This window comes from Aulonocara sp. 'chitande type north' Nkhata Bay, linkage group LG22 (genome assembly GCF_057382095.1).
Source record: "Aulonocara sp. 'chitande type north' Nkhata Bay isolate Kocher_YH1m ecotype deep benthic linkage group LG22, A_spYH_male_GT1.1, whole genome shotgun sequence".
Lineage (NCBI taxonomy): Eukaryota > Metazoa > Chordata > Actinopteri > Cichliformes > Cichlidae > Aulonocara > Aulonocara sp. 'chitande type north' Nkhata Bay.
The window spans coordinates 13,128,998-13,156,833 of NC_141364.1; the positions used below are offsets into that span (position 1 = coordinate 13,128,998).

The following is a 27,836-nucleotide window of genomic DNA, read 5'->3' on the forward strand; positions in this document are numbered from 1 at the left end:
CCACTACACTTATTCCTCAGCTGACACGTTGCAAACACAAAAGGATGCAGAAAGACTGGACAGTTCCAGTGCAGGTCTGCTGAGAGAGGGCAATGCAGATTTCAAGAATGGAAAGTTTTGCATTTGTGGGGAGTTAAAAAACAACAACCCATTCACTGATGCGGAGCAAACTTTAAAGATAAATGAACACAAACACTAAGTATTGTTCAAGGTTCATATTAGGCCATTTTTCCAACCATTTGCATCATAATAAGTATTTTAAATAATCTGCACTTCATCTTCTTCCTGACTTTGTAACAGCTTGAAATCAGACTAGAACTAAAACAGACAAACAATTAGCCCATAGAAAATATTTTGATAATCAATTAATTATTTTAAGCAAAATGCCAAAAATTCAGTCTTTATTGACAGCAACTTGAATATATTTGGTTTTGGGCAAAAGAATACTGGTGGCCGCAAGTGCTTCCCCTGAGCCTCCTACTATATGCACGTATGGTATAAATGTGAAATAATAATAATAATAATAATAATAATACTTCACTAGCTTCAGCTTTCAACCAGACATATCTTCTACAAAGCTTCATCTGTTGTGATTCAGATGCCACATAAAACAATTCCTCTATCAATCTGTGTGCAAACAAAACAACAACAAAAACGTATCTGAAAAAACAAATATAAGCAGAGTACAAATAAACACTTTATTAGAAAATTATGTATACATGTAAACACAAACTTGGAAACAGGAGCAGATTTTTAGCCCAAAAAACCAACTTTCTGTCTCTTTTTTCCGAGACTCTCTTCCTGTTCCAGCAGCTTCATGAGAGGAGCGTGGAGGGCTTTCCCAACTCTTTTGCCCGCCTGCAGAAAACAAGCAAAGAAAGAAAGAAAGAAAGAAAGAAAGGAAATAAACAATCCACCTATTTTTCTGCCACTTATCCAGGTTTGGGCACGGGGCAGCAGTGTAAGCAAAGATGACACTTGGCTCTGCCTAGAAATTCTGTCTATAAAAGTAGTGAACTCCTTTAGTTAGGTGGGTGAGCAGGTGCCCATTGACTTATGGTTGAAATGCAGCAGCCCAGGTTCAAGTTCAACCTGCAGCTCCAACTCCACGTGAGAATATAAAGGATTCCTTTTAACTGAAGGTCAAATGTTGCTGCTTTAAAATGTAAATAAGGTTAAAAGCACAATTTGTTAATTCTTCAGCTGTGCTGAGAGGAGGCCAGATGGCTGAGGAGCGAAGCTGGGCTCACCTCTGTCATTTCAAAGATGCTCTCTGGGTCCAGACTGCCTCCGCCCACCTTCCTCATACAGGTGATGGTGCCCTTGTGCGTGACGGAGATTATGAGGCTTGCCACAGAGCAGGCCTTCTCCTGCAGTGTTGCATCCACCACATGTCTGTGTCCCACCTGCAGAAACACAGTGAGCCGCATGTAGCACTATGGTGTGGTGACAGTCATCACCTCTGAGCATCAGCAAGTGAGCTCACCTTGCACAAAGTCACTATACAGGGAACGTTTTCTACGTTGAGTCTCATACAGTCGTAGGGGTCGTCAGACAGCTCAATTTCTTTTCCTCCTTCTTCATCGGATGATATGTGAACTTTGGGAATTCTGTCGGTGGAGTAATCAAGACTTTTAGTAAGATTTCATTTGTGCAATATTAAATAAACTGTAAGATGCCAAAAAATCTCAAACGGAGACTCACTTTGTGTTGAAGAGAGCCGCCTTGATAGCTACTGATATGGCATCGTACAAGTTTCCATCACACTGCAGGAGCTGTGGAAGCATAAAAACATGAGATTTGACCCAAGTTGTTTGGATTTATTTGGAAATGTTCAAGCAAATCTTAACACCTCTACACTGCTAACAACTCTTACTATACAAACAGGAAGAAAAACGTAAATGCAGGAAAACAGCCTTGTCATTTTGAGGATAAAAGCAGAAGCACAGCCCATAAGAATCACATGTAGGGTTGTGATGGAATAATTGTAATTATTTATTAGTTTTTTGTGCTAAAATATGTCAGAAAATTGTGAAAATGACTGGTGTAGTAAGTTCTCAGTCAAATTATTGTCCAAAAATAACTTGTTCTGTCTAAAAACAATAAATTTATTATTGCAGAAAACAACTGTGGAGCAGCAGAGGAGAGGATTTTGGCTGGATCACTAGTCAAAATTCAATGACGCTCAAATGGAGGGCAAAAAAAACTGCAGTCATGGAGAAAGGGAGCTGCAGTGTACAGTGCACGTTTTCTTTATTTTTGCACACTAGAAAAAATAAATATTAAAAAAGAAAAAAAATTTTAGGAAGCAAAAGGCAGCGTTGGACACTACGACTCACCAGCACATCCACATAGAGCACCCAGCAGTGTTCTCCAGCACATATGCAGAGGCTCTTCAGATCGATGCTGCGTTTGTTGTTGAAGACTTTGTAGAGGGTGTTACTCAGCTTCGTGCCCAGCTCCTCACCCCCTCTGCCCTCAAACTCGGGGGTCGCATTGGCCGAACTGAAGAAGAAACAACCCAGCTATGTCGTACAGCAGGAGCTTATCCCAGAGTAAAGCTTGCTAATCTTGCTACCTCTCTTCACACAAACACGTTATGTATGGTCATATGATAATACTTTCTTTAGTGGACTATGGTGGAAATCCAGGGAACAGATAATGCAACACTACCTCCTGGTGGCAGCACATCCATTAAAACACTCACTTAACTTCAAGTGATTTTTTTTACTTTCAATGTCTTTAAAATCTTTAATTGCTGATGCAAAAATTTTGATTTGAATTCAAGATTTTTCACCTAAACACTGTAAAAAATGACGCGTACCCACGTTTAAACCAACGGGGTGTAACAACTCTTCCGAGCCACAGCCTGGCTTACCTTTCAACTCCCCACAAAACAAAAAACAAAACAAAAAAACAGTTGTTTTTTTTAAACCACATTCATGAATAGAGAAAAAATACACTTAATTATTCTGGGGTATTTTTTTTTGTTTTTATTCTGGGGTATTTCTAGTTCTTTTCATATAACAGCAGCTGTTGCACTTTTACCTATTCTCACGCTGCCAAATAAATCTTACAGCAAATAATGAGAATAATGAGAATAATAACTGTAATAATAATAATTAATCAAATCAGAAGTAATCAAAATCAGTACATGTTTTAGCACCAACTCTGCTGCTACACTATACAGTTTGTGCCCGTCAATAATACGTAAAAATAAAAATAAAATAATTCTGTGATTAACACAGAAAGCAAATTTCGATAATCACTGTGAAGATTGTAGAAAATGCCGTGGGACCTTTTCCCCCCTCTGTTAAATCCATAGTGGCACCTCTGGGCTCAAACACACACTTGATTACAGCTCTCACCAGACACATGTGCTTTAACGTGGAATTACCAGCTTCAAGTGGAATAGTGAAATCATATTGTGGATGTTTGTATCCCTATTTTGGCCACAGTTTCAGAATTGTTATACCCCTCATAAACAGAAATATCATTTAGCAGCATACATACCAATCAACAAAGAACTCCAAATAGCCCTCGGCTGGCACCGTTGGCCTTGGTTTTCCAATCTCTGCCTTAACACCCACAAGAACCGCTGTGTGCCCCTGAAAGAGAGACAAACCATGGGGTGATATAAAAAGGTTGGTCTGACAGTGGAACCTGGAAATGAGCTTCAACAGCACTCTGACTTCTGAAAAGCGTACTCATGCCTTCACTTCATCTCAGCTTTACTACTAACAGTTTTCATTCATCTGCCAAGTCATTCAGGTTTTGCTTTGCTGACTGTAGCTGGACTAAAACCCTGTGGGAAGCCTCTTAAGTGACAAGTGAGATCACATATCAGCCATTGTGGCTTCCTTACACTGGCTCCAAGTCAAATTTAGATGTGATTTTAAGAATTCGTTTTTGCGTAAATCGTTTAATGATCATTAAATTTCAGTCTTTCAGCTGTTCACACATGCTGCCTGATTTAATTACCAGCGTGACTTTGGCGGATCCGTCTGTGTTGGAAACCACATCGGTCTCTATTTCCATGTGTCTGTAGTCCTCGCAGCCTCGTCCATCCACCCTTAAGTCATCCTGAAGACCAGGAAGAAACATGTCAACAGAGACAGTGCTAATGCAGCTAGCTTCCTATCGCTAAAGCTCATAAATACATTTAAAATGATTTTAACAGAATAAACAAAAGTCTGGTGCTGTATTTTTTTAACATGTTTGTTAACAACTTACTCGTATGCCGTGTAGTATGTACACTTTTTCAGCCTCACTAACTTGCACTGTTGCCATTTTTCAGAAACACTTTCAGCATGTGTGTGTATGTCTGTCGCTTTACCCCTGCGTCATCAGAAGACGACAATGGGGGAAAAATCCGAAGGGCATGCTGGTTGTTTGAGTTTTCTAATAATCTTTACAGGTAAACGCCCCACCCAACAAACACAAGACAGTGACCTCCTAAAAACAAAGATATTCCACTGATGTTGACACGAAAAGCAACTTTGAACAACCCTTTACAACAATTTTTCTGCACGTGCTTTAACTTATGCCACGTATTTTTGGTAATTTTTTTCTTGTGATTTTTTTCCACGAAATCTGTGAATTTTGTACCCTATGTATTTTACTTGTAAATTTGTTGTTTTATATTATTAAGTTTCTATTTCCTATTTTATTAAAGAAATTTGGTATTTTTTTAATAAATAGATGAGTGTTTTCTCAACAGCTGCCCATTTTTGCGTGTAAATTTACTTTTTGTGTCATAGACTGACATTTTTTTGTTTTTGTTTGTTGCTTAAAATATTGTAATTTTTTGGGGTTATTTGCCACTTTTTTTCCTCTCATTTTTTCCTTGTAACTTTTTTTGGAAATTTTTCTCCCCTAGTACAATCCCTTATTTATTTATTTATTTATTTATTTATTCATTCATTCATTTATCTATTTTCCTTACAGACTTACTCACTTTAACCTTCAGCAGCCCTCACCATCGTAAGGGGGGTGGTAGGATTTTGCAAGGTTTTGATCTCAGCCCGGGTGAAAGTACCACCTAGAAGTCAACGCTCAGGGTTAAGCGGCCCATTACAGACAGCAGAGGGTGTCTGACTTCCTGGTTGGATCTGCATTTTGTTGTCCCGCTGCCCGCAGAGCTTTCTGGATCTGACGGGAGGAGCGGCAGTTCGACAGCACCTTGTGTCAGGTCACGTTTAGCTGACTGTTAGTGAGGATAATTAACACTTCTTTGAAAACGAGACAGCAACGAGAGCGGGAGCCGAGTCGCTGGGGCCGTGGAGGGCAACTGTCCGAAGATCGGTGAGGTTAGCTGGGATTGAGCTAACGGACGCAGCGGAGGGGCAGACAGGCGTGTGTGGATAGTTTGGGGTGTCTGAACTCTACAAGCCTCTAAACTACACAAATAGTTCAAGAAGCGTCCGTCGAGAAAGGCAAGAGAGTGCGAGGTAGGCTGTGAAAACCCAGTTTCACTCTGGAAAATGGTTTTGTAGATTTTAAGTGTTTCCATTTATCAACTACTGGAAAACCAGTCATCCCGCTCTGTTTCAGCTACCAGTTAACTTCCTGGTTTGGTTTATTACTGCACTTTCCAAAAGATGAGTAGTTATGTCCTATACATCATATATGTTACCATATACGATACTCATCATATCTTTGTGGTGGTTAGTTTACCTGAAATACAGCAAACCGTGCTCAAAAGCACTTCAGCCGTATACATGAGCCCAGAACACACGCTTATTTTTTTTCCTCCTTAGTGCCTCTCAGGTTATTCAACATATTTTAGCAGATGTCTGTTTTTTATCCTCGAAATCAAATCGGCCAAAGACGAGCTGGAAGGACCAGTCAGTGAATCTTGTTGTGGATAAAGTAATGAAACTGCTGTCTTGCAGTTGCCATAACATTAAATGCAACCATTATTAAAATAGCTTATCTCATTATGAATGGCTTAATAAAATCAATGTCATATGATAAAACAAGATAGCTCAATAAGATACAAAAAAACACAGTTAGATAAGAAATTAATGATATAATATAAGAGTGAAACCAAAGACAGGTGACTGAAATGAAAAAAGGTGATCATCTCCTCAGAGTTGCACTTTGTCGTGGAGTCAGATATATTGGTGAACAATCTGTTCTTGATGATTTATTGGAAGGAGGATTGACTTAAATGTTTGAGATTTTATACTCCTACTGACAACTCGCATTCACCCAGGGTCTTATTCTGTTCCACCTTTAACTCTTTTCGTAGCTCACATCCTCGCCTTTGATGTATTTAGAGTCACCAATTAAACATACATTAGGTATAAATGAGAGCAGCTAAATAAAAATACACAACAACAGAAAGAGCAGGTTAACTCCACACAGAGAGCATCCAGGAAGTCTTGAACCCAGGAGCCTCTTGCTCTGAAGCAGTTGGGTCACACCAGATCCAAAGAGGGCAGGTTTTGAGACTTTTACCTACCAAAAGTGGTCCAAAAACAGGACAACAAGTGATAGGTGCTCAAGCGTAATGAGGGCTGTGATAGAAAGTTGAAAGAATACAGAGTGCATCCTGATCTGTGGCCACAAACACCTGAGTGTTAGTATAGGACTACAGTGCAAAGGAGAGATGTTTTATTAAACACAAACAGTGTGTGTTAATGAATGTAGATGTGAACATGCCACATATTCAGTTTACAAATGTAATTAAAATTAAATTCTTAAGTGTAAGAAAGTGTTTCTTTAGTGTAAAGAAGTCCATTTTAAAGCGTTCACCTTAGCTGAATTCAATATTTCAAAAAATCTGAAATGATAAGCTAAATTGAAAGGCACCCTTTTACCCCACTCCCTTAAAAATAAGCCTACAACACAGGGGGTCATTTCATGTTAAAAATTCACACGTGAAACAGACTCATTCTGCAGGAGGAACTATTTGCTTAATTGTAAATGAACTCAGCATCAGTAGTTAGTTTCACTCCAGGGCTTTCTTGCCTGTTTCATTGTCTTGAGTTTCTGTCTTTTTTCATCATCTCCATTTTCACTCAACACTGGTTTCATTGCTGTTTCTAGCTGTTGTTTCTAATGAAGGGAGTCGTTTTCAGTGACACGCCGGCCATGTGTAAGCTTCCTGCATCCTGAAGCAAGTTTTACTTGAAACTCGACAGGTGGACTTCCTCCACCCGTCGAGCCAAATACGCGTCAAGTGAGTCACACGAGTAAACAACACGTGGTTATTACAGGGACACTAGCATGTGTACTCAAAATTCATTTAGTACTCCAATAGAACACTTAAAAACAATCGTTCAGCTAACCAGAGTGAAGTAGGTGAACTTACAGCTTATTTGCAGCGGGGGAAGTAATCTGAAACTTGAACTTTAAAGCAAACAGTTCCCAAAAATGCTTCAGCTTTTTTTGTGTGTGTCGCTTTGGAACAAACTGTGTTGCTACACCTTTGCAGCCACAGTTACAACATACTGTAATATAGGAAGTTGAATATTGAATATAAATCATGAGAAAAAAGCAAGTGGTTGGTCTGGAGTTGTTTCTGGAGCAAGCTAAAGACCCAGAACATTAGGAAATACCTGAATGGTAGGTTTTAAGTGAACATCGGGCCAGTTTGTCGTGAACGGCATATTTGTGTCAATTCTTGCTGACCTCAAGAGCCCTGGGAATAAATCTGCTAAACATAATTTTTGTAGCATTATAGAAAAAATACAACAAGTGTATTTGGCTACTGAATGAGTCTTTTTAGATTCTGTGATTTCATTTTATTAATTCATTTATTTTTCGGAACAAAGTTGTATTATTTACCAGTTTCAGTGTACACTTTGTGTCTTTTGTCCTGTATTCGTCATTTCACCCCCAGCCAGTTGCAGCAGATGGACACCCCTCCCTGAACCTGGTTCTTCCTGTTACTGGTTTCTTGCTGCTAAAAAGGAGTTTTCCCTTCCACTGTCACCAAGTGCTTTCTTACAAGGGGGTTGTCTGATTGTTGGGGTTTTCTCTGTATTATTGTGGGGTCTTTACCTTAAAATTTAAAGTTGTGATTTGACACTATATAAATCAAATTGAATAAATTTTCAGTAACAGCTGGAACAAAAATTGACTTCTTTTGACTGGTAGTTTACGGTGACAGATTAGTATTATCTGATGACCACGTTGAAATAAATCGCTCAAAAAATTATTTATTCAAATAAAGAGTAAAAATTAGAATAGCCCAAATGAGCGCACAAAACTGTTTTAAATACTTGGTGCTGCTTAAAAATGTCACTGCTGATAGATGCTGTGTGACATTCTTGGGAAATGTAGATGTGCTGGGATTCTTTCCTTTATTGTGATCCACAGCTTGACATGGTGGTGAATGTTGGGTACAGAGTTTTGTTTGTCACCATGCCATCTATGCCGCTTGACATCTGTCCAACTTTGACTTTAGACGGATTGATCCTTCCAGGAAGCTTTTATTTCACTTGCAGTAATGTAATGACTTGTTGTCAACTTGAGTGATGTTAAATTCTAGCCTGGGCTCATTGCGAAATGGTCATGAAAATGATTTTGTGTGGGGTTTTTTTTTTTTTTTTTTTGGTAAGTGTTTTTCTTTTTCTTCTCACATGCACGGAGACAAACTGTCCACTTTACTTTGTTATGTTGCAGTCAGCAAGACTTTGGCCAGTCCTGAGTAAGCGGGATCAACTTTGAAACCAGTATGTTTCACATTTGTGCTGCCTCTGTTTTTGAGCGTCCTGAGTAGCATGTGTCGCCATGCCAACCTAGAAAACTGAGCATCCTTTTGAAACGTCCGACTTGTGTACTTTAACCCAGATGTGATCTTTTTCTAAACCTAATCAAATAGTTTTCTTTCCTAAACTGAACTAGGTCATTTTTGGTATGTAAACAGAACTAATGCTACAGTCACACTGGGGAAAACGGTGATCTGCTCTGTCTGGACCCTCCCTCACACATAGACATGGTGAAACAACGAGCATAGGAGAAGAAACTTTGGCACCAAAATGTAGTAAAAACTGATCCTATTAAAAGGTTAAAAATCATAAATCCATTTTGGTTTTGATTTAATTTTGCTTTCCTTCTGGACAGTGATGGAATCTGAGATTTTGTCCCAGATGTGCTGTATGTTTTTATTCTGATTAAATTTCTGTCCTCTGGGAAGCCTGTGTAACTGTCAGGATCATTGGACAAGCCTTAATTAATGTGGACATAAAAGTGAGATTAGACTATCATTCAGTTAAGTCTAATGGATAGATCGAATCCTTAGTTACACCCAAGCAGTTTGATTGCTCTAATTTTAATCTTAAGTTTCAGTGAGGAGAAGGGCATCAAGGTTCCTGTATCCTACAGGAATCAGCTGTTTTATTTTAGCCTTCATGTAATACTGAGATCTAGTTATTTTTGACAGTTTGGCCCCTTTCAAGTCACATCAGATTTTTGTCTACACACACACACAAACCTGCTTGATGACTTATTTATGAGCCTCGTCTCCAGACGGATCTGGATACACACACGCTTAAGCCCCAAGCAGAGCAGGACAGCAGTGTAGTCTGTTTTGTGGTGAAGCATTGTTTTGTGTTACCTTTAAGGCCAAATGCTGAAACTTTGCTGTGAGAGGATGCATGGATTTTCTTGGCGTTGTGGGATCAGAGCGGTTAGTGTTTGTTCCTCCTCCAGTTAATGCGTCCTCTTGAGCGTTTACTCCAACATTATTTGCTGATTCACTGTGCCTTAATGGCTCCTGCCTTTATTTATATTCCTCGAGGACCATGCAGATTCTGTTATTAGTCTGTTTACACTGACTCTTAATTGCTGTGGGACACCACTGTTACAGCGAAGTATCAAAGTAATACAGTCAGAGCAGAAAAAAATAGTTGTTTGATAGAAAATGAATCAACAAAGTGAAAATAACTGTATGGCAACTGTGTACCATCCCTCGCATAAGTCCCTAATTCCTCCTCTTCTTTCATTTTCTTCCCACCGCTCTGTCCCCCCCTCTTCCTCACCATCTGTCTCGTCACTCCTCGCAGTATGTGGTTGGAGCCACAGGCGCTTTAGGATGAAGAGCCCGGCGCACCGCACCAGGGACATTGAGCGCCAAGCTGGCTACCTGAAGCGCGAGCACTGCACCCCTCCTCCACCGCGCACCGGCTCCGACACCATGTGGTTCATCCGCGACAGCTGCGGCATCGTGTGTGGCATCATCACCTGGCTCCTGGTCTTCTACGCCGAGTTTGTGGTGGTGTTCGTCATGCTGCTGCCTGCCAAGAACGTGGCCTATAGCCTCTTCAACGGGGTGCTGTTCAACGGCCTCGCCTTCCTCGCCCTTGCTTCCCATGCCAAGGCGATGTGCACAGACCCGGTCAGTCAGAGCTTTATTGGTCCACTTTATTTGCTTGTAGGATGCGATACTGACTGTCTGACTAGCACTATTTATCCTCTCTCGATTTATTACTACAATAATTTAAGAATGTGTTCCTGTTGGTGTGCTCATAGTAAATATTTGACTTGCAACAGTTGCATGGGGTACTAAACTTTTATTTCTGTGCTCTTTTACTTTAAACTTCCACAAATTCCTCCACACTTCTCTGACACGTACTTTGCAAATTATATCTACATTTTATTAGGTACACTGGCAGCTAGGAGTTTATAATATATGCTTATGAAATGCAGCGCTCTCCAAACTTTGTGGTTTTGTATCCTTTAATGTATAGCTGGAGCCTATGGTATGACTCACATGCTTTTATTTAAAAAAAAAAAAAAAATCTAAACTACCTGTAACTTGCAGCAGAAATAGAAGTAAAAAATAAAATAAAAAATTGATCAGATTTCTGTTATAGAACCAATTTAATTCTTATTTTCCACCACATTAATCATCCCCTCAGTGGATCCCTGATCCTTAGGTTGTGAGCCCCTTAATTATTCAACAGAATTTAAACTGTAGTCATATCAGATATAATAAAAATGTCATTCACGTCATTCATGTCTAAAATGTCATTAGATACATTTTTCTTATAACATCCCACAAACATTACCTTTTTTTTTCTCTCCTTTTTTTTTTGTTGCCCATCTGGCTTAGTTGTATCACAGTCCATTGACTTTCTTGGATATCAGGTGCAAAATAAATTATCTTGGGTTCTCTCCTAGTTTTTGACTCTGAGGAAACTCTTCTTTGTTTCCCTTATTAGGCTCTTGGATAGTCTCACATAACCCATAAAGCCCTACTGAAAAATTTGACACTTTAAAATGAGTTTAAGGCCCCACCCGTGAGGGCTTGCATGCACTTTAGTCTGGGGTGGGCTTTGTTTTAAGTCTAATCTCATTTTTAATCTTCCGTTACTGTGTTTTAGTAATTTTTTATTTGTACTCTTCTTTATGGATTCAGCAGCTTTTTTTGTTTATCCCTTTCAGTCTAGCTTTACTATTTCTGCAAACCTTTTTTTTTAGCATACTCTTAATTTACTTCTAATTGTTACATAGATTTGGATTTGTTTTCTCTATGTGCTTTGTTTGTTTTTTGGTTTTTTAAAAATGCTTTTGTGTTTGTCATGTTTTGTCTATCCTGGGCTTGGAAGCCTCTTGAGTCAACTCCAGCATTTGTAATACAAAGAAAGTTCAACATAGCCACAATATCTATTCCTTATCTGGTTTCACTTCCCCTAAAATCCGCAGACAGGCTAAGCGGGTCACATGAAGGTGATTACCAACTCGATAAGTCAGCCCAGGGTTTCCCAATCTAGCTATAAGTGCGGTCACATAAAAGAGAGTGTGCGTTTGGCTGGAGAAGCACTTTTTAAATGCACTTTATAAAATAAAAGCCATCTTGCCGTCAAAGGAAATCATGTACCCCCGAAAGAAATCATGTACCACATGTAGAGTGACAGAGCAGAGCTGACTTCTCTTTTCATCCCACTCCTCCTCAGGGTGCTGTGCCTAAAGGAAACGCAACCAAAGAGTTCATTGAAAGTTTGCAGCTCAAACCAGGACAGGTGGTGTACAAATGCCCCAAGTGCTGCAGCATCAAGCCAGACAGAGCTCACCACTGCAGGTACAGCACTGTATGAATCTGTGTAGTATAAGAAAGGGTACACTTCTCATTGCAGACTGCACATTTTGGGAACAAAACAAACAGGAATCTGCTGAAGTCTGCACCTCACAGAGGAAAGTCCTGATGCGACTCTCCGGCTGGGAACGCCACTCCTCCTCTGTGTTTGTGCCTAGACTGGCTCTCCTGCGTCTTTCAGCTGTGTCGCATTTCCCTGCAGACTCTGCAAGTTGATAATAATAAGGACTTCCCTCTGTGGTTGCTCAGTGGTTTCTCTGGGATCTCAAGGCATGAAAAGTGCAAAAACACCTCCGATTAATTGAATTGTGAAGCCAGTGAGTCAGCCCGTCTCAGAAGCAAAAATGGCAGTCAGTTTGATTCTTTTCAAGCTGAATATTATGAGTCATTCTTGAGGGTGCTTCAGATGATACAGTGCAGTGACACAGTTATCTCTAACAACCCAAACAAACAGTATCTTACACACAGAATGGCAGCTTTTTAAAAAGCGATTTCCCCATAAAACAAAGCGCCCAGGCAGCTCGAGTGTGACTCTCTGCTTTGTCTTATGATAAATTATGAGTTTCTGGCTTTTACTTGAGTTGTCAGCCTGCTGCAGTTTTGACAGATAAATAACCCCCAGTCTGCAGCTGCTATGACTGAGAGCAGCCTGTTCATTTTCTCACAGTTGACTGAATTATGCTCCTTAAGGTGTTTGTGTGTGTGTCTTTTAGTGACAGTTGTTGTGACATACCAACACCCACATTTGTGCATTGCATGACTCCCTCAGGTGTGCCTATGATTAATTTATTTTGTCTCCACAGTGTGTGTAAACGCTGCATCAAGAAGATGGACCATCACTGCCCCTGGGTGAATAACTGTGTCGGAGAAAGCAACCAGAAATACTTTGTCCTCTTCACAGTGAGTCTTTAACAGCAAAACGAATATTAGAATCCACTTGGAAATATTCATAATAACTCCCTCTTTCATTATCATGCTCACACTTATACTTGCTCTTGGGTCGAATGTCATAATATATAGGGTGCACCCACCGGCTACTTTAGTAGGTACACTGGCTTGGACCCAGTTTTGCCATCAGAACTGGCCTAATTTTTCATTGCACATATTCAGCAAACATAGGAAACATTGGATAGAAATTTTGGTCTATATTGACATGATAGCATCACATTGTTACTGCAGATTTGTTGGCTTCACATCAGTGATGTGTATCTCTTGCTCCACCACACCCCAAAGGTAATCTATTGGAGTGGGAAATGGCACTGAAGGCCATTTGAGCACACTGTAACTCATTGTCATGTTCAAGAAACCAGTTTGAGGTGATATGAGCTTTGTGACATGGTCACATTGTTAACTCTGCTCTAAGCCTACCATCCATATATGACAGCAGAAATTGAGACCAAGACTAAGCAAAGTCTTTCCAATCTGTCTGTCCAATTTTGATGAAGACATGTAAATTGTAATCTTAGTTTCCTGTTTTTAATAAAAGTGGCACCCGGTGTGGTCTTCAACTGCTGTAACCCATGTTGTGCATTCAGAAATGCTCTTCTGCACAACTTGGTTGTAACCAATCGGTGTCCATTTGTGGTTATTTGAGTTAAAGACCTTTAGACATCGGAAAATCCAGACTCCCTTTTTCTTAATCCAGCTGTTCACACTGACTGCGTAATTTTGTTTAGACGAATTTGTGGCAGGTTTTTTTTTTTTTTTTTTTTGAACATAGTTTGATTTTTTTTCTTCTTCTTCTTCCCCCAATTTGCCTGTACGCCTAAATGCATTTTATTTTGGCTTTCCAAATTAAGACCATAAATGAATATGAAGATTATAAAAATGAGATGACTGACATTACATTTGTGTTTGTTTTCAGATGTACATTGCACTAATATCTTTCCATGCGTTATTCATGGCGGCCTTCCATTTCGTTTTCTGCATTGAAGAAGACTGGGCGAGTAAGTGTGTGTCCTGTAATATAGTAGTTTAGTATAGGAACCAATCCAATCAGTAAAGCTTGTGACTAAGATGTAAAATGTTATGCATTAGAAGACTAATGTGGAACTCTTTTCATAGTTGATTTATTGTCTAAGCAAACTTGACACATTCTCTGCACTGACAAGCTATGACTTCTCTATTTTTATGCAAAATGTGAGGGGCAAGCCTCTGATTGGGCTAAGTGAGGGAACAGGGAACCTTGACGCTTAAGTCTTTAAGTCTGTTTAATATCCTTTCTGGTTTCCAAATTTTAGGTTATTTACTTGGTTTAACATAAAAAAAAACTCCCTTTCTTTCCAGAGTGCAGCAACTTCTCTCCACCAGCAACTGTCATCCTCCTCATCCTCCTCTGCTTTGAAGGTCTCCTCTTTCTGATCTTCACTGCAGTCATGTTTGGGACTCAGGTCCACTCCATCTGCACTGATGAAACGGTGAGTAAATCCAGCAGGGAATTTCACCACCTTACCTCTCCTCTGCACACCTCTTGAAAACTGAATTTCAGCTACTGCCGTGTCAGCAGTCTGACATGAGGTTAAGTTCTCATGTCAGAAACTTCCCACCTTGCTGAAGAGCCTTTAAAAAGAAAGATACTAGATCCTTTTCAGCTTGATGTGGAGAAAGTGCTGGCCTGGCTCTGACCCTTGTTTCTGCAGTTTCTACTTCACCTCACAGAGAACATTTCTCTGTATAAAACTGCAGTTAGACTCTTTTTAAAGTTTGACTCAACCAGAAACATTTTGTTGTTTGTCTTCACAAAGTTAAGTGGAAGTAATCATTACATCAGTCGCAACTGATGTAAGTGTAGGCGACCTCATTGACCACATCTTTGTTATTAAGGAAACATGAATATTTTTTATCAATTGTAATGTTTTAGAAGAAAAACAGCAACCGTTTATTGCATGAGATTATATTTATTGATTGTGCTCTCTAAAGCTACTTATGATCAGTACATTTACTCTCAAGAAGAGAGAAAAGGTTTTATTGTCCATACTCTTAAAAAAGGAAGTATTTTCTCAATCTGTAAAATGTAATATTAGAAATTAGAAAAATACTGTACACTAGTCTTAAAAACCCCCATAAATTCATGATACAAAGTTTATTTTGTCATATACTGGACCTTAGTTTAGCCCCTCAGTTCATCCTCTGTGAAACAGTTGTTTTTTTTAGTTTTTTTCCCTTTAAGCTAACTTTCTTGTGATTGGTTGCTCCTTGCAAACAGAAAATTTAAAGTCAGACCTGTGTGCTTGAGGGACTGTACGAGGAGATCTGCTCTCACTGACATGATATGAGAGTTTAAAGAAATTACTAAAACCAGAGATTTAGAGCAGTCTCAACTCTGAGCGTAAACTGACCTCATTATTTGAAACTCTGGCCATGTTTGATATCCGTCACTCTTAAGAGTACAGAAAATAAGGAAAAGCATGTCTGGTCCTTTAAAGAAAAAATGTTTCTTAACAGTATGAAGACCAGCACCAGACTCGGGTGTTTTAGTTTGCAGTTTGGGGTCGAGCCTCCATAAGATTTCCCAATGTATATATTATGTATATAATGTTCTTCCTCTACCCCCTCTTCCTATAACTATGCATTTGACAAATAAAGAACCTTGAACCAAAATAAACTAAACCTGTTCGTCCTCCAGGTGGGTTCAGAGTAATGCATTTTCTGCTCAAGACACCCACAGCTCTGACTCAGACTTATCACTACAAAGAACTGTCAATTGTAGTGTTATATGGCCTCCATTTGTTGACTGTGTTGGTTTATCCTGGGAGCTTTCTTAATCGTCAGGAACCACTGAGAGTGAGTCACCTAAGACCTGTGAAAGGAAAACAAAAGAATACAAATTGTGATTCATTTTTAATCCCTCATTCAGCAGCTGCATGTTTTGATGTTTTGTATCAGGGCTGAATTTAACTCGCACTGCGTTGCTTTACCTTTTTTGCAGGGTATCGAGCAGCTGAAGAAGGAGGAGAGGAGATGGGCCAAAAAGTCTAAATGGATGAACATGAAGGTGGTGTTTGGCCACCCATTCTCTATAGCCTGGCTGAGCCCCTTTGCAACACCTGACCATGGAAAGGCAGATGTGTATCAGTATATAGTGTGAAAGCTGGATTCTAAGTGTCTGTGGACATAGACTGATCACTCTTGCCTGGAGCACAAACTTCTCTTAACCACTTCTAAATTTTCTTTCTTCTAGGAACTATTGATATTTCAGGGTGTTTTGCTGTAAAATGTGTTTTTCCTTTTTAAATTTTGCCGTTGCCCTTTCCCTGTTTTGGTGCTGACTGAGATTAACGAGGTGTAGCTGCACAATACAGCACTCTTAAGCGATGCAGCAGCATCTTGACAAGAAGCATCTAATGAGACTCTGGCAAAACACAACAAGAGACTAAGTTTTGCATTCGCTGGAGTGAATATGCCTGCAGTATCTTCAATCATCTCCTACTTCTAAGACTACACAATGTGAACTCAAGTCCTGAATGTTTCTACTCAAAGAAGCGCAGCATGGTTGCCACAATGAACACCTGGTTTTGTCTTCCTGTAAAAAATGATCCTTTTTCCTTCATTTGCTTTATTAATGTAGTCGCGGTAGTCTTTTTGCTGAATGCTGCGGATGATTTGCCTTAGAACAGAGCATTAGCGAGCAGTGGAATCTGCTTTTTGTAAAGCTATTTCTATTTATTTGCCTTAATGTGACAGTTCAGGCTCACACTTGTTAATGCTACTTGTTTCCTCTTTTTGATGCCAGAGAAAAGTAGGTTTGTCCATTTCATTTTTCTTTTTCTTGCATTACTGCAATCAAAAGACAAATGTAACGCCTAACCTTTCTGGCAAGAAATCACATTTTGGAAAAGTTTTAAGTGTTTTTCAAGAGGACTCTGAAAATGGAGAACAGCAATAACCTCACGGTGGCTGGTTAAAGTTATAACCCTTAAGATTTCTGTGCTACTTGGTCAGTTTATATTGCACTAAACGCTCACTGAGCAGTGTTTGTATGTGCCCACAGAGCATCCAGGTAAAACAAGGTTTCTTTTCATTTTCCACAAGTAACCCGAGTCTTGCAGCGCCTATCTTCTTATGATTTTTTTTTTTTTTTTAAATTTAAAACCAATCCAGCGTCACAACATCTAGAAAAAGTCTGATCGGGTCGTGAAGGTTAGATCATAAAATGCTAAGCCAAAGGCAATTTGAAGATTAAACTCTGACAATCACTTTGCGTTAGCTTCACAATAAAACTTCCTTTGTGTTTGGCCAGCAGAGCATGTAAGAAATGTTGCATTAGATGCAGCTTAAACAGCTGGTACAGATGCTAGCACTGACTGAATTAAGCACTTCCACTTGCTTATGCTGGTAGTTTAAATTGTGCATGATTAATTGCGTAATCTAAGACTAACAAAAAATCTGCAGCTCTGCCGTAAATATTACCTTAACCTTTCAAGCCTTTTGTTTTTTGATGACCTTCATAGAAATCATCAATATGTGTCTTACAGAGATGAGATTTAAAGGAGGAATATTGGGAAATTTATGTTTTTAAATACTTTTCCCCCCCTTTCTTTGAACAAGTAATGAATGCCGAAAGTTTAAACTAAACATTCAGATCACCTTCTAATATTGTGAAGGTCCTCCTCGTGTTGCCAAAAATGCTCTGACCCATTGAGGAATTAATACATGACCTTTAAGGTGGATCTTGTGGCGTCTGGCAGGACAGCATTTGGGTCCTGTTGGGTTTCAGGGTGTGGCCTCCATGGATTGGGCTTGTTCCAGTCACATGATTGGATGCTTGATCCACTTCTGATCTGGGGAGCTTGGACTCCAGGTCAATGCTTTGGGCTCTTTGTTGTGTTCATCAAGCTGTTCCTGAATGGTTTTTACAGAGGGCTCGGGCACGTTGGCATGTTTGTGGAGGCTGTTTTGCTGTAACATTTAAGTGGGTGGTACATGGGAAAGTAACAGCCATGTGAATGCCAATCTTCCCGGGTGCCCAGCAGATCATCTCACGTTAATAAAATGAGCAATGCTAATTACTTGGTCTCTCAGTGATTTTAATGTTGTGACTGATTGGATTATAATTGAATAGCTGTGTAGAATTTTATGGCAGAGCTGTGTTTAATTACATTAGACTACCTAATAAGGTGGCTATGTAGAAAAGCAGTTAGAGAACGTAAATAAACTGGATGTCAAAATGTTGTCCAAAAATGCTAAAAGTGTAAAAACCAAAAGAGTTCAATTTCCTGAAAAGCTTAAGGGTTATAACTTTCAAGTCTGATACTAGGTAGGTAAAAGTGTAAGATACTTACAGTGACTTCCTGGTCGAATATAAAACTGAAGTTAAACCAGCATCCTTTTGAACTTTAGTTTCATTTGCTTTGTAACAATCACCAGCTGAGACAGAAAGTCAGGGAATCAAGCAATACACGTTGCTCTGTGTGTGTTGACACTAAGTGTATTTTACTTGCTCTCAGTTGATGGAATTCGCTTGTGGTCTGGTTTGTCACAGATTTTCATTGTAATTATGTTTTTTGGAGGCGGGAGCTCAGAGAAAATGTTCACTCGTGCTGGAAGTGTGTAACTGTCACAACTGTGGATTTTAATGGAACACAGGAAACTTCAGATTTTACTTTTGAGGATGAGAATCTGATGCAGATAAGAAATGGGCATCTTCAAAGCATTTAACACTTAAATGCCTTTGCCAGAACGTGTTATTAAAAGCCTTACTCGAGTTAAAACAAAAAACATGATTTAGAGGATGATGAAAAGATATTATAAATATATGTGTTGCCAAATTGAAGGCTAAAGGAGGGGAGGCAAGGATGTAGCCATTAAAACAGTTGTCAGAAATTAGATTTTCTTAGGTTTTTAAATGTCGTAACCATTATGTAGACACGGAACAGGTTTACACATACAGCACACCAGCTTTTTTTTTTTTTTTTTCTTCTTCCTCTCAAAAATGTTCTGTGGTCGGTATGCAAACTTATTTGTCTTATTTACTGTGGGCCACGTGGTTTTTATTTTGTTTTTCTGATCATTGTATTTGTTTCAAAGGATATGAAATAAAATGTATGACTATGGATATTTTATTTACGGTTTGTGTAAGCTTGTAGACATTTTTGATGCAAAGATGTTAGTGATCGATGATATTGATGCCACAATCATTATTTAACAGCTGATTCTTCATTATAGAAGCTTCTATCTAAGGCTAAAAAACATTTTCAAAATTGGGTTTAACATTAAAACAGCATAACCTCACACACAAATACTGTAAAAGCGTAGACCTAAAATCTCATACTGTATCTAAACTGTAATGTGTAATTATATCAACAAAGTTGAAGTTACAAACTTGATTTGCATTTATTTAATTAGAATTCACTTTTTTTTTTTAATTATTTGTTTATAGCTCAGTATTTTGGGAAGGGTTAGTGTGGAAAAACAATGGAGGAAAAAGTGGTGACAAAGTATTGGATATTTGGTTTGAAAAGAAGTCCTGCCACTTATCAGTTATGTATACATTTTCATGGTCCAGCTTTAATTATCCTTTCATCACGGTCAGATATTTTATATAATTTATATCTAATGGTGTCATACAAATATACATTAAGAATTTACTCACTAAACTATAAACTGTCTTTTCAATTAAAATGTATTCATATAAATTTGAATAGAAACATTCAAATTCCCCTATTGTTATATAGCGCCAACTTAAAACAGTCGTCAGCTCAAGGCACTTATAACAGCGGTCGGTTCCGTAAGTCGTTTGGTACCGGGCCGATAGAGTTGAGGCTTAGCTGTGAAACTTATGTTTTTCAAGGGTTTTGTCAGTTTTTATCGTTAAATCTGTTTCCCTGGGTCTTTTCCCATGAATTATAAGTAAATTTTCTTTTGGTTGGTACCGGTAATGGTTTTATTTTGTTGTATTTACCCGCGACACCTTAAAGGCCGGTCCGCGAAAATATTGTCGGACATAAAACGGTCCGTGGCGCAAAAAAGGTTGGGGACCGCTGACTTATAATGTATAATAAGGTAAAGACTCTAACATATTAGAAAGAAACTCCCAACAATCAGACAGTTCTTCATTAGCAGCACTTTGCAAAAGCGAAAGAAGAACTCCCTTTTGACAGGAAGGAGACCTCAATTTGTGCAATCTGTGTAGAATTACAGATTTTCATCATTTCAAAACCTTCAAAGGATGAATCACATCCATTGAATCACAATCTGAATGGTTGCTGCCTTTAAGTTTTGAGCGTACTTTTGCAGATTTCATGAAGGGCTGTTTTCCATTTTTACTGGAACAAGACTACTTAAAGAAAGGAGGCCAGTCTAACAGAGCACACATCTCATTGTGTAATTAGATGTAAACTAGCTCAAGGACAGCACTTTCTCCAGCCCCATTATCAACAGTAATGCTGTTTTTTATCGGACACTGCTGTGGTTGAATTTCCTCTTCTCTTCATGAAAACGTACACTCCCATTCAATGTGAATTAACCGGAAACAGCAGAGCTTCAGATTTACAAAGAGCATCTTACTACAACACAGTAATGAGTCAACAATCCGTTTGTTAGATGAGATGTTTAATAGGTTGGGTGGGACTTCTCTCAATGGAGTTCTTACTTTACACATTTTTCTATATTAACAATATATTTACACTTTTACAAATGTTTGTTCCACATAATCTGTAATGCATTTTAATAATGATTCATATCAGAGAAATCTAATCAAACTGTCTCAATGCATATTAAAAAGTTGAACATGAGAAGAAATATTTTGGTGTAGCAGCTTTCAGATTAAAGCGATGACTGAGCTGCTTATAGCAGGAGCCGGAGTACAACAGACACAAAATCAGTCTGTTTTCCTTCAGGTCTTCAGTGAGCTCCCCTTATCTTGTTTTCAAACATGAACTCTACAATTTCCAGCACACAGTAGAAGAGTCATGTTTTGTCACTATTTGAAATATTCTGTTTTAAATCAAAGAGCTGCCTGGATAGAGCATGCAGAATGCAGCATCTTGCCTGTAGTGAAATCACCAGAAAATGACCCATTCTATTATCATTTGGGTTCAACAGCTGCATCATATAGTTGCATTACGGAGCTACCAAGTTAAACACTGTTTAAGACCATTTTAGTTTTCTTGCAGTGCAGCATATTAACTTGTCATTGTGACATGCAGCTTGTCAGGTCAAAGCCCTACTATAGTGATTTTCTAAACACTTTGGACACCCACGGATAGAAATGCATGCCACTTCAATACCATGCTGCTCTCACAAAGCTATAATTTTTGCTACTGCAGAATCTCTGGATGCTTATCTTACAGTGAGAGTGGCTTCACAGGAACATGGTTTCCCATATCATGCCGTTAACTGGAGAAAAGCCAGGCAGATATTAAAGGCAGATTAAAGAAATACATCAGCATTTAATTTCTTGCTGTGAGCCAGATGAGATCATTACCACAGCCAAGAACCCCATAGATAGGCCTAACATTAAGATTGCAAATGGGAGAAGGAGGATCTATCAAAAAGACCCCTCTAAAACTCACTGACATATTACTTTGTTAACATTTAAACTCTCTAGGTGTAAAAATGTAAAGTCATTATGATACGGGGTCTAGAAGCAAAGTCTCTGAACACTGATACTAATCAGACAATGAATGAGTTTGACATTTTTAAGAATTGATGTTATCTAAATTAGCTTGCAGCCGTTTGTAGTCTTTATGCCAGCTGCAAGCTGGTTAGTTTAGGTTAGGTTGTAAATGGTTTGGCATATGGATTTATGTAACAATTTTTAAATCATGCTAAGCTAACTAACTAGGTTAGCTACTTGATTAGCTTAGCATAGGATATAAATCGAATTGTTATTTACTAGCAATCTTCTTTTTAGTCTTTTTAGTCTTAGGCTAACCAACAGCTTAGCTTGTAATTTCAAATGTATTGGTATTTACAGTCCATTTAAAATATTTTTGGTGAGCTAAGCTAACTAACAGTTACTGATTAGCTTAACTTAGCATATAGGCGCTCTTCTAGTCTTGCTGACCACTTAAAGCTTTTTTACAGAGTGGTATAATGATCTCATCAGGCTCCTGTTAAAATATCTTACTGTTACTTTTAAATTAAAGCAAAACATTGAGGCATAAACACCTGATGATGCTTCATGTACATCCCTGCTATGAAATATTGTTCGGCGTGCCTTGAATATGAGAAGATAATATTATAGTCACATTTTCACTGCAGTCACATTAACTGGGATGCAAATCACATGGTACAAAACCTTCACAGCAGCACTTGGAAGGACATTTGATATATTTGTGCGTTACTGCTGTGAGATACTACAGACAAGTACCATAGCTACCATTATGCATTTATATTATGATATGTATCCAAACAACAGCAAAATGTGATTTGTTCATTAAAGCAGCCTTTGATGTCTTGTTCAGGCAAATCCCTGTAGCTGATTATACTAAGAGAACCTCCCTCTGGTAGCATATATTGACATTTTCTCTCTTCATTTATTAATGTTCACAGCTCCCTCCGTAACACACGTCACAGTGTATGAGAAAATACGTTATTGCACTCTCACCGACTCATCCAGAGATGTTGATGGAAGCTGTTAGCGAACAGAGATGTCTATGAAGCCCAAAGAAATAATGAATTATTATTCAAGATGTGCGACAGACTAATATGAGAATTTAAATTCAGGTCAAAGAAGCTAAACTGGCAATCGCAAGGCCTGGCACTGGAGAGATAGCGGGGGACACTTAAGTCACAAGTTTAATGAAGCGGTTCACAAAGGGGACGTCACTCTGATTCTGAGTGGATTGTAGATGCAGGAGGATGCTTTGGTGTGATTTATCTGAGTTCAGGCCCTCTTGATAATATGCACACATCTATCATGAAATCGAAAATCAGCTGCCTCTGAATCAAAATATGTGTCATGCTCATATCTCGAGGTTAAGGTTCAAGCTGTCAAGAAAGGCAGATAAAAATAAATAAATTCAGGCAGAGAGAGAATTCCTCTCGGGGGGATAAGCCTTTGAGTGCTACATCAGAAGCATTATTACTTGTGAAAATATAAGCACACTTCATTAGCTAAGGACTTCACTTATAAAACATTGCCTTGAGCATGCATAAAATGCAATGTTGGTGCTGGATGTTGTGGTGAGTGTCTTAGTAACTTAAGGAAATGGGAGAATTAAGAGAGCTTTTTGGAATACAATACCTAATGCACAGGCTGAGTGATGCACAGAGCAGAAGATGTTATTTGTCCATTGCTAATGATGACACATGGAAATCAAATATGTGCAGAAATTCTTAAATTATCCTTCTGTATTATTTGAGTTTTCCTATAAAGATTTCCATTTACAGTAATGTATCTATTCCTTTCCTGCAGACAGCCAGATGAAAAGATTGATTACTCTCATGTCTATACAGTTAATGGTGGTGGACAAAGTCTGTCTAATGGCTCAGTCACACTAGAGTAAAATATGATGGTGACTTACTTGCACCTGGGAAAAATTGGTTGTTGCCAGATGACTAGTTGTGGCAACCAACTGGTCACTCAGAGACTGAGCATCTAACACTTTCAGTCTCTGCAGTTACTCTCAGTTGCAAGACAATTGCACAGGTTGCCTGGTGGGAGGCAACCTGTCTCCAGAAAATCGGAGTCTGACTCAGAGTGACAGCAACTGCTCTCAGACAGGTTGACAAGGGTTTGAAAATATTATTGCCAACATGATGCAATCAATCTGAGTTTGTCTGTGCTGATGAGTGCAACTTGTCTGCCATGTCTCTTTGCATTAGTCATCTCAACTCAACTAGTTGCCAACTGGGTGGTTTCTGGTTATATTCCTTAGAAAAGCAAGGTTGATAAGCACCTACGTCACTTTACAGTTATACTGCTGTCCTATAGTAACTACATTACTAATTGTGGAGGAACTTCTCTTTCAAATCTACAAGATTCTGGTTGGACTCTGAGTGCAAGTAGTTAATGTGATTTTTCTGTATATGCAGATGGCAACAGATTTGCAAATTTTCACCAATTTATTTAATCATTGGATTACCACAACAGGTCGCATGTAGTTGCCAATTTGGACCCATTCAATAGCAAACTGATAGCAGAGTTGCTCTTATTGCCTGAAGACAGCAACTGCAAATGATCACAGACTCAGTTCCGTCTTTGAAGCAACTGTTTCAAAGGCAACAAGATCGCAGGTTTATAGCACAGTTAAAATAATTTTGGTCATTTATGGTCTCCAATCACTTTTCCCCTAATAATCTAGTAACTCCCAGCTTGTGTTCTGTGTCAAAAACCAAAGAGTAAAATCAACACCTTGGTTTTAATGACTCCCTTTATCAGGAAGGAAGTCACTACCCTTAGTTAGAAAGTAGTTTCACAAATATTGACCTACAAAGACAATAAATGTCATTTTTGCAGTTCTGTTTGTGAATATATTACACAAACATGACATAATGCATTAATTATTTAAATAAAATGTGTTTAAAAGGAGATTTGGTTATCTTGACACTGAGCCAGGCCAGCTACCCTTTGATTTCCAGTCAGACTAAATTATGCCAGATGAGGCTTCATAAAGTATGTCTCTAAAGACATGTTAGTGGTATCAATCTTCTCATGTAACTCTCAAAAAGAAATCAAACAGATGCATTTCCCAAAATATCTAACAACCTTTTTATTTATCTTCCTTTTTATATTTTCCATTAGCTCAGAAGCTGTTGTGCTATTGTTGACTTTCCAAAAAGTAATGTAAAGCTAGTATAATTTTTGCTTCTTCTTTGTGGACAGAGATGATTTCAGACTTAGCCATCCATTATTTTGTCTCTACTAGCCAGACTTTGGATGTGCTCTGGTTTGACTGTCTGAAAGCCAACATCTCCTCTGATTTTAGGAAAGGGCTAAACAAGGCTGCACCACAGCTGAACCAGCAGGGTTTTACATCCTGCAGGGCTACAAACAGCAACCTGTAAAACAGATATTGATTTCAATAAAGCAATCTTTTTTTAAGTATGTTGATTAATAATTTCACTTTAGGCTAAACAGGTGAAACTGAATTTTGTTATATGACTGGAAGAAAACAACTATTTCTACTTGCTCTTTAACAAGTGGAATAATAACTTTTCCAGGTGTGCCCAGATTAAAGAAGAAAACACTAAATTCAACTGCTGTTTCAGATTTTACTGCTCTTTGGCTCTGAAGTCAGAGAAGATGTCTGCCAAAACAGACCACAAGCCACAGCCAGCTGGTAGAGACAGGTCACATTATTCATCTTTTTTGGCAACCGTGTTCTGTTGTCCATCCTGCGGCGAAACCCTCTGCAGTACCAACAAACCAGAGAAGGTCAGAGAGATCCCAACCCACCACAATGTTATCTGGGCTTCCCCAAAGATCAGCTGGCCCAGGAAAGCCTGCAAAGAAAAAAACATCATGCCTGTTTTTAGAAACAAATTGCCAATAAAGGTGCCCTAATGGCCAATATCCCTGCTGAGCTTAACAATGAAGAGCCATAAATCACAGTGACAAGTTATTTCTGAATACAGTCTAGCCTATTTTCTAAAATAAATCAGGTTACATAAGAAGGAAGGACGTTAAGGTCAACGTGAAAATATTTTCACCCTCTACTGTCTGATGTAAAGGATTTCACTCAGAGGACATGAAGTAAGAGCTATAAGAGACAGATCGTCACTTACGGAAGATATGAAGTTGGAGGCAGTGGTGGTCACAGTGGTTCGGGTGGAGGACGAGGAATACCTGAGTGCTTTGGCAAGGAAGGTCCACATCACAGCATTGCAGGTGAAAAGCAGGCCGCCACACAGCAGCCTCAGAGGGATATGAAGCTGAAAGACGAGAGAAGAAACTTATTAAAGATGCTCTTGACAAATTTTTCTCCCCCACTGAAGGGAGGAAGTATCTAATCTGCACAGTTTTTTTGTTTGTGTGTTTCTCTGTTTGTTAGTGGTCTAGTGTCCACAGTTTTCAAGATATCATTTTCAAAATTAATGTGATGGTATATACTCATAACTGATTTCATTTTTGTGAAAATTGGGTCAAGGTCACACCAAATGTGAAATTAAAATTTTATATTACCCACAATTTCTTTTTGATCATCTTTAAATATCACAACAATGTACTAGGTATTGGGCAGCATGGATACCTAGTTTGGCTAACATTTGACTTTCACCTTCATGGTTAGCACCCACGGTCAAAGTTAACCTTGTAAAAAAATTTCAAGCAACCACATCGAGTAATGTGCTATATGAAAGGCGACGGAGAGAGCTGCACAACACACTTTTTCCAATACAAAGTCCAACAACGTCACATTGATGCCATAACGGGTTGATGTCATCATATTGGAATAAAAACGTCATAAAACATCAAAGTTCTCTGTACAGCCCATGCCCTTCGGGGGAAGTTGCACTCTCTGAGAGCTCCAACAATGAGAGAGACCCCTAGCTCTTTCCCGACAGTGGGAAAGAAAAACTCCCTTTTAACAGAAAGAAACGTCCAGCAGTATCATGCTCATAGAGGGGCCAGTGGCCAAAGGTAGTCACTTAGTTCTAACATTTACTTTCCAAAGCTTCACAGTGCATTGTGGCAAATCTCGTGGTGCAAAGTAACAGCCTTTACATAGCTTTGCATCCACCTGCAATCCTAATTTGCAATTCTGTCAATTCATTTGTGCCTTAAATCACGTATCGGGGTCGCTGCTTTCCACGTTTCTACAGTTTAAGGCTTCAGACAGCCGCCTGCAGATGTTTCTGACATCACTGTGTGACGTATGTAGGCAGCTTGAAGGTCATTCACAGAAAAACTTGACATCCTCACCATCAGATACCAGCCGTTCAGCTTATTATCTACACGCAGAGATCATTTTTACGCTTATAGAATAAAACAACGCCTAAATACAAGTAACTGTAGTGGTGTGCTTCGGGGGCGCGGGTACGCCACGAGCGCGCCGCTGCCTGCGCGGGCTCCCCCAGTGTGATGCCGCAGATGGTGCTGATGCTGAGGGAGGCGGTGAGGAGAGGCGGGCGGGGATAACCCCCCTAACTTCCCTCGTGAGAAATCACCCCGCTCGCAGGCGAGCATTATTATTCACCCTCACTGTGTTAATAATTAAAGCGAGTTTAACTGCGGCAATGCCTCACCCGGTCACAGGCGGTAGTTTCGTCCGCCTGTCTGAATTTCCGCTGTTCTCCCCATGTCCGGAGTCCGGTTTCACAGACACCCTTCAGGTAGTCGGCTCCCAGCGACAGTTTGGCCGAGGACGACGCCACGGCCCCGAGGAAACCCGCCAGCAGTGCATAGAAAACTCCCGGGAACATGGTAGTGGTGATGATGGTGATGATAGGCGAGGGACATTATTTTCTAATCCATCTTTTTACATGTCTGCTGCTGAAGCTGGTCGGCGCTGAGCTGCGTGCATGCTTGTATGACTGTCACTGAGCACGTTTTCCTGCACTTTCCATCGACAGCCGTCCGGTGGCAGTCACACAACTCATGGCCGTGGCTCTCCGAGGCATTCTGGGAATTGCAGTTCCGTAATATTAGTTCCGATATTTTAGTTTCGTATTATCTATTTTTTATATTTATATCATTTTGACTCTTAGTTTTTAAGTCAGTCTAGCTTCAGTTAGTTTCCATGGTGTTTTTTTTTTTAGTTAATTTATTATTATTATTATTTTCAGAGTTGGTTTTAGTCTTTTTAATTGTTATTTAACATGTTGTATATTATAGAGGCAAGATTTCGGACAATCAGTAAAGGAATTACAACAAAAACACAACTTTTTGGAAGCAGTGGACTCT

General features: G+C 39.1%; 3 protein-coding genes across 3 annotated transcripts; 1 reads left to right on the top strand and 2 right to left on the bottom strand.

Moving 5' to 3' along the window:
* Positions 1–590: 590 nt before the first annotated feature.
* Positions 591–4,384, bottom strand: exosc7 (exosome component 7). The gene is made up of 8 exons (XM_086279703.1): positions 4,234–4,384; positions 3,982–4,083; positions 3,514–3,608; positions 2,340–2,505; positions 1,705–1,775; positions 1,487–1,610; positions 1,251–1,406; positions 591–858 (listed from the first exon to the last, which is right to left on the bottom strand). The coding sequence occupies exons 1-8, from the start codon at positions 4,288–4,290 to the stop codon at positions 754–756; spliced, it is 876 nt and encodes a 291-aa protein (XP_086135829.1). The 5' UTR covers positions 4,291–4,384; the 3' UTR covers positions 591–753.
* A 643-nt stretch (positions 4,385–5,027) lies between these two features.
* Positions 5,028–19,103, top strand: zdhhc3b (zDHHC palmitoyltransferase 3b). Its single transcript, XM_086280530.1, has 7 exons — positions 5,028–5,450; positions 10,017–10,348; positions 11,910–12,034; positions 12,853–12,949; positions 13,914–13,995; positions 14,336–14,466; positions 15,978–19,103. Exons 2-7 carry the CDS (start codon positions 10,046–10,048, stop codon positions 16,134–16,136), a joined length of 897 nt encoding a protein of 298 aa, XP_086136656.1. The 5' UTR covers positions 5,028–5,450; positions 10,017–10,045; the 3' UTR covers positions 16,137–19,103.
* A 1,479-nt stretch (positions 19,104–20,582) lies between these two features.
* tmem42b (transmembrane protein 42b) lies at positions 20,583–27,509 on the bottom strand. The gene is made up of 3 exons (XM_086280612.1): positions 27,179–27,509; positions 25,721–25,867; positions 20,583–25,438 (listed from the first exon to the last, which is right to left on the bottom strand). Exons 1-3 carry the CDS (start codon positions 27,353–27,355, stop codon positions 25,292–25,294), a joined length of 471 nt encoding a protein of 156 aa, XP_086136738.1. The 5' UTR covers positions 27,356–27,509; the 3' UTR covers positions 20,583–25,291.
* Positions 27,510–27,836: the final 327 nt, after the last annotated feature.

Coding starts and splice junctions, on each gene's coding strand:
- exosc7 (XM_086279703.1), bottom strand. CDS start 4,290: ATGGCAACAGTGCAAGTTAGTGAGGCTGAAAAAGTGTACATACTACAC. Junction 4,084..4,233: donor ACATACTACACGGCATACGA/GTAAGTTGTTAA, acceptor CCTGGTCTTCAG/GATGACTTAAGGGTGGATGG. Junction 1,611..1,704: donor GCGGCTCTCTTCAACACAAA/GTGAGTCTCCGT, acceptor CTCCACCGACAG/AATTCCCAAAGTTCACATAT.
- zdhhc3b (XM_086280530.1), top strand. CDS start 10,046: ATGAAGAGCCCGGCGCACCGCACCAGGGACATTGAGCGCCAAGCTGGC. Junction 10,349..11,909: donor AGGCGATGTGCACAGACCCG/GTCAGTCAGAGC, acceptor ACTCCTCCTCAG/GGTGCTGTGCCTAAAGGAAA. Junction 12,950..13,913: donor AATACTTTGTCCTCTTCACA/GTGAGTCTTTAA, acceptor GTTTGTTTTCAG/ATGTACATTGCACTAATATC.
- tmem42b (XM_086280612.1), bottom strand. CDS start 27,355: ATGTTCCCGGGAGTTTTCTATGCACTGCTGGCGGGTTTCCTCGGGGCC. Junction 25,868..27,178: donor AAACTACCGCCTGTGACCGG/GTGAGGCATTGC, acceptor CTCGTCTTTCAG/CTTCATATCCCTCTGAGGCT. Junction 25,439..25,720: donor CCTCCAACTTCATATCTTCC/GTAAGTGACGAT, acceptor TTTTCTTTGCAG/GCTTTCCTGGGCCAGCTGAT.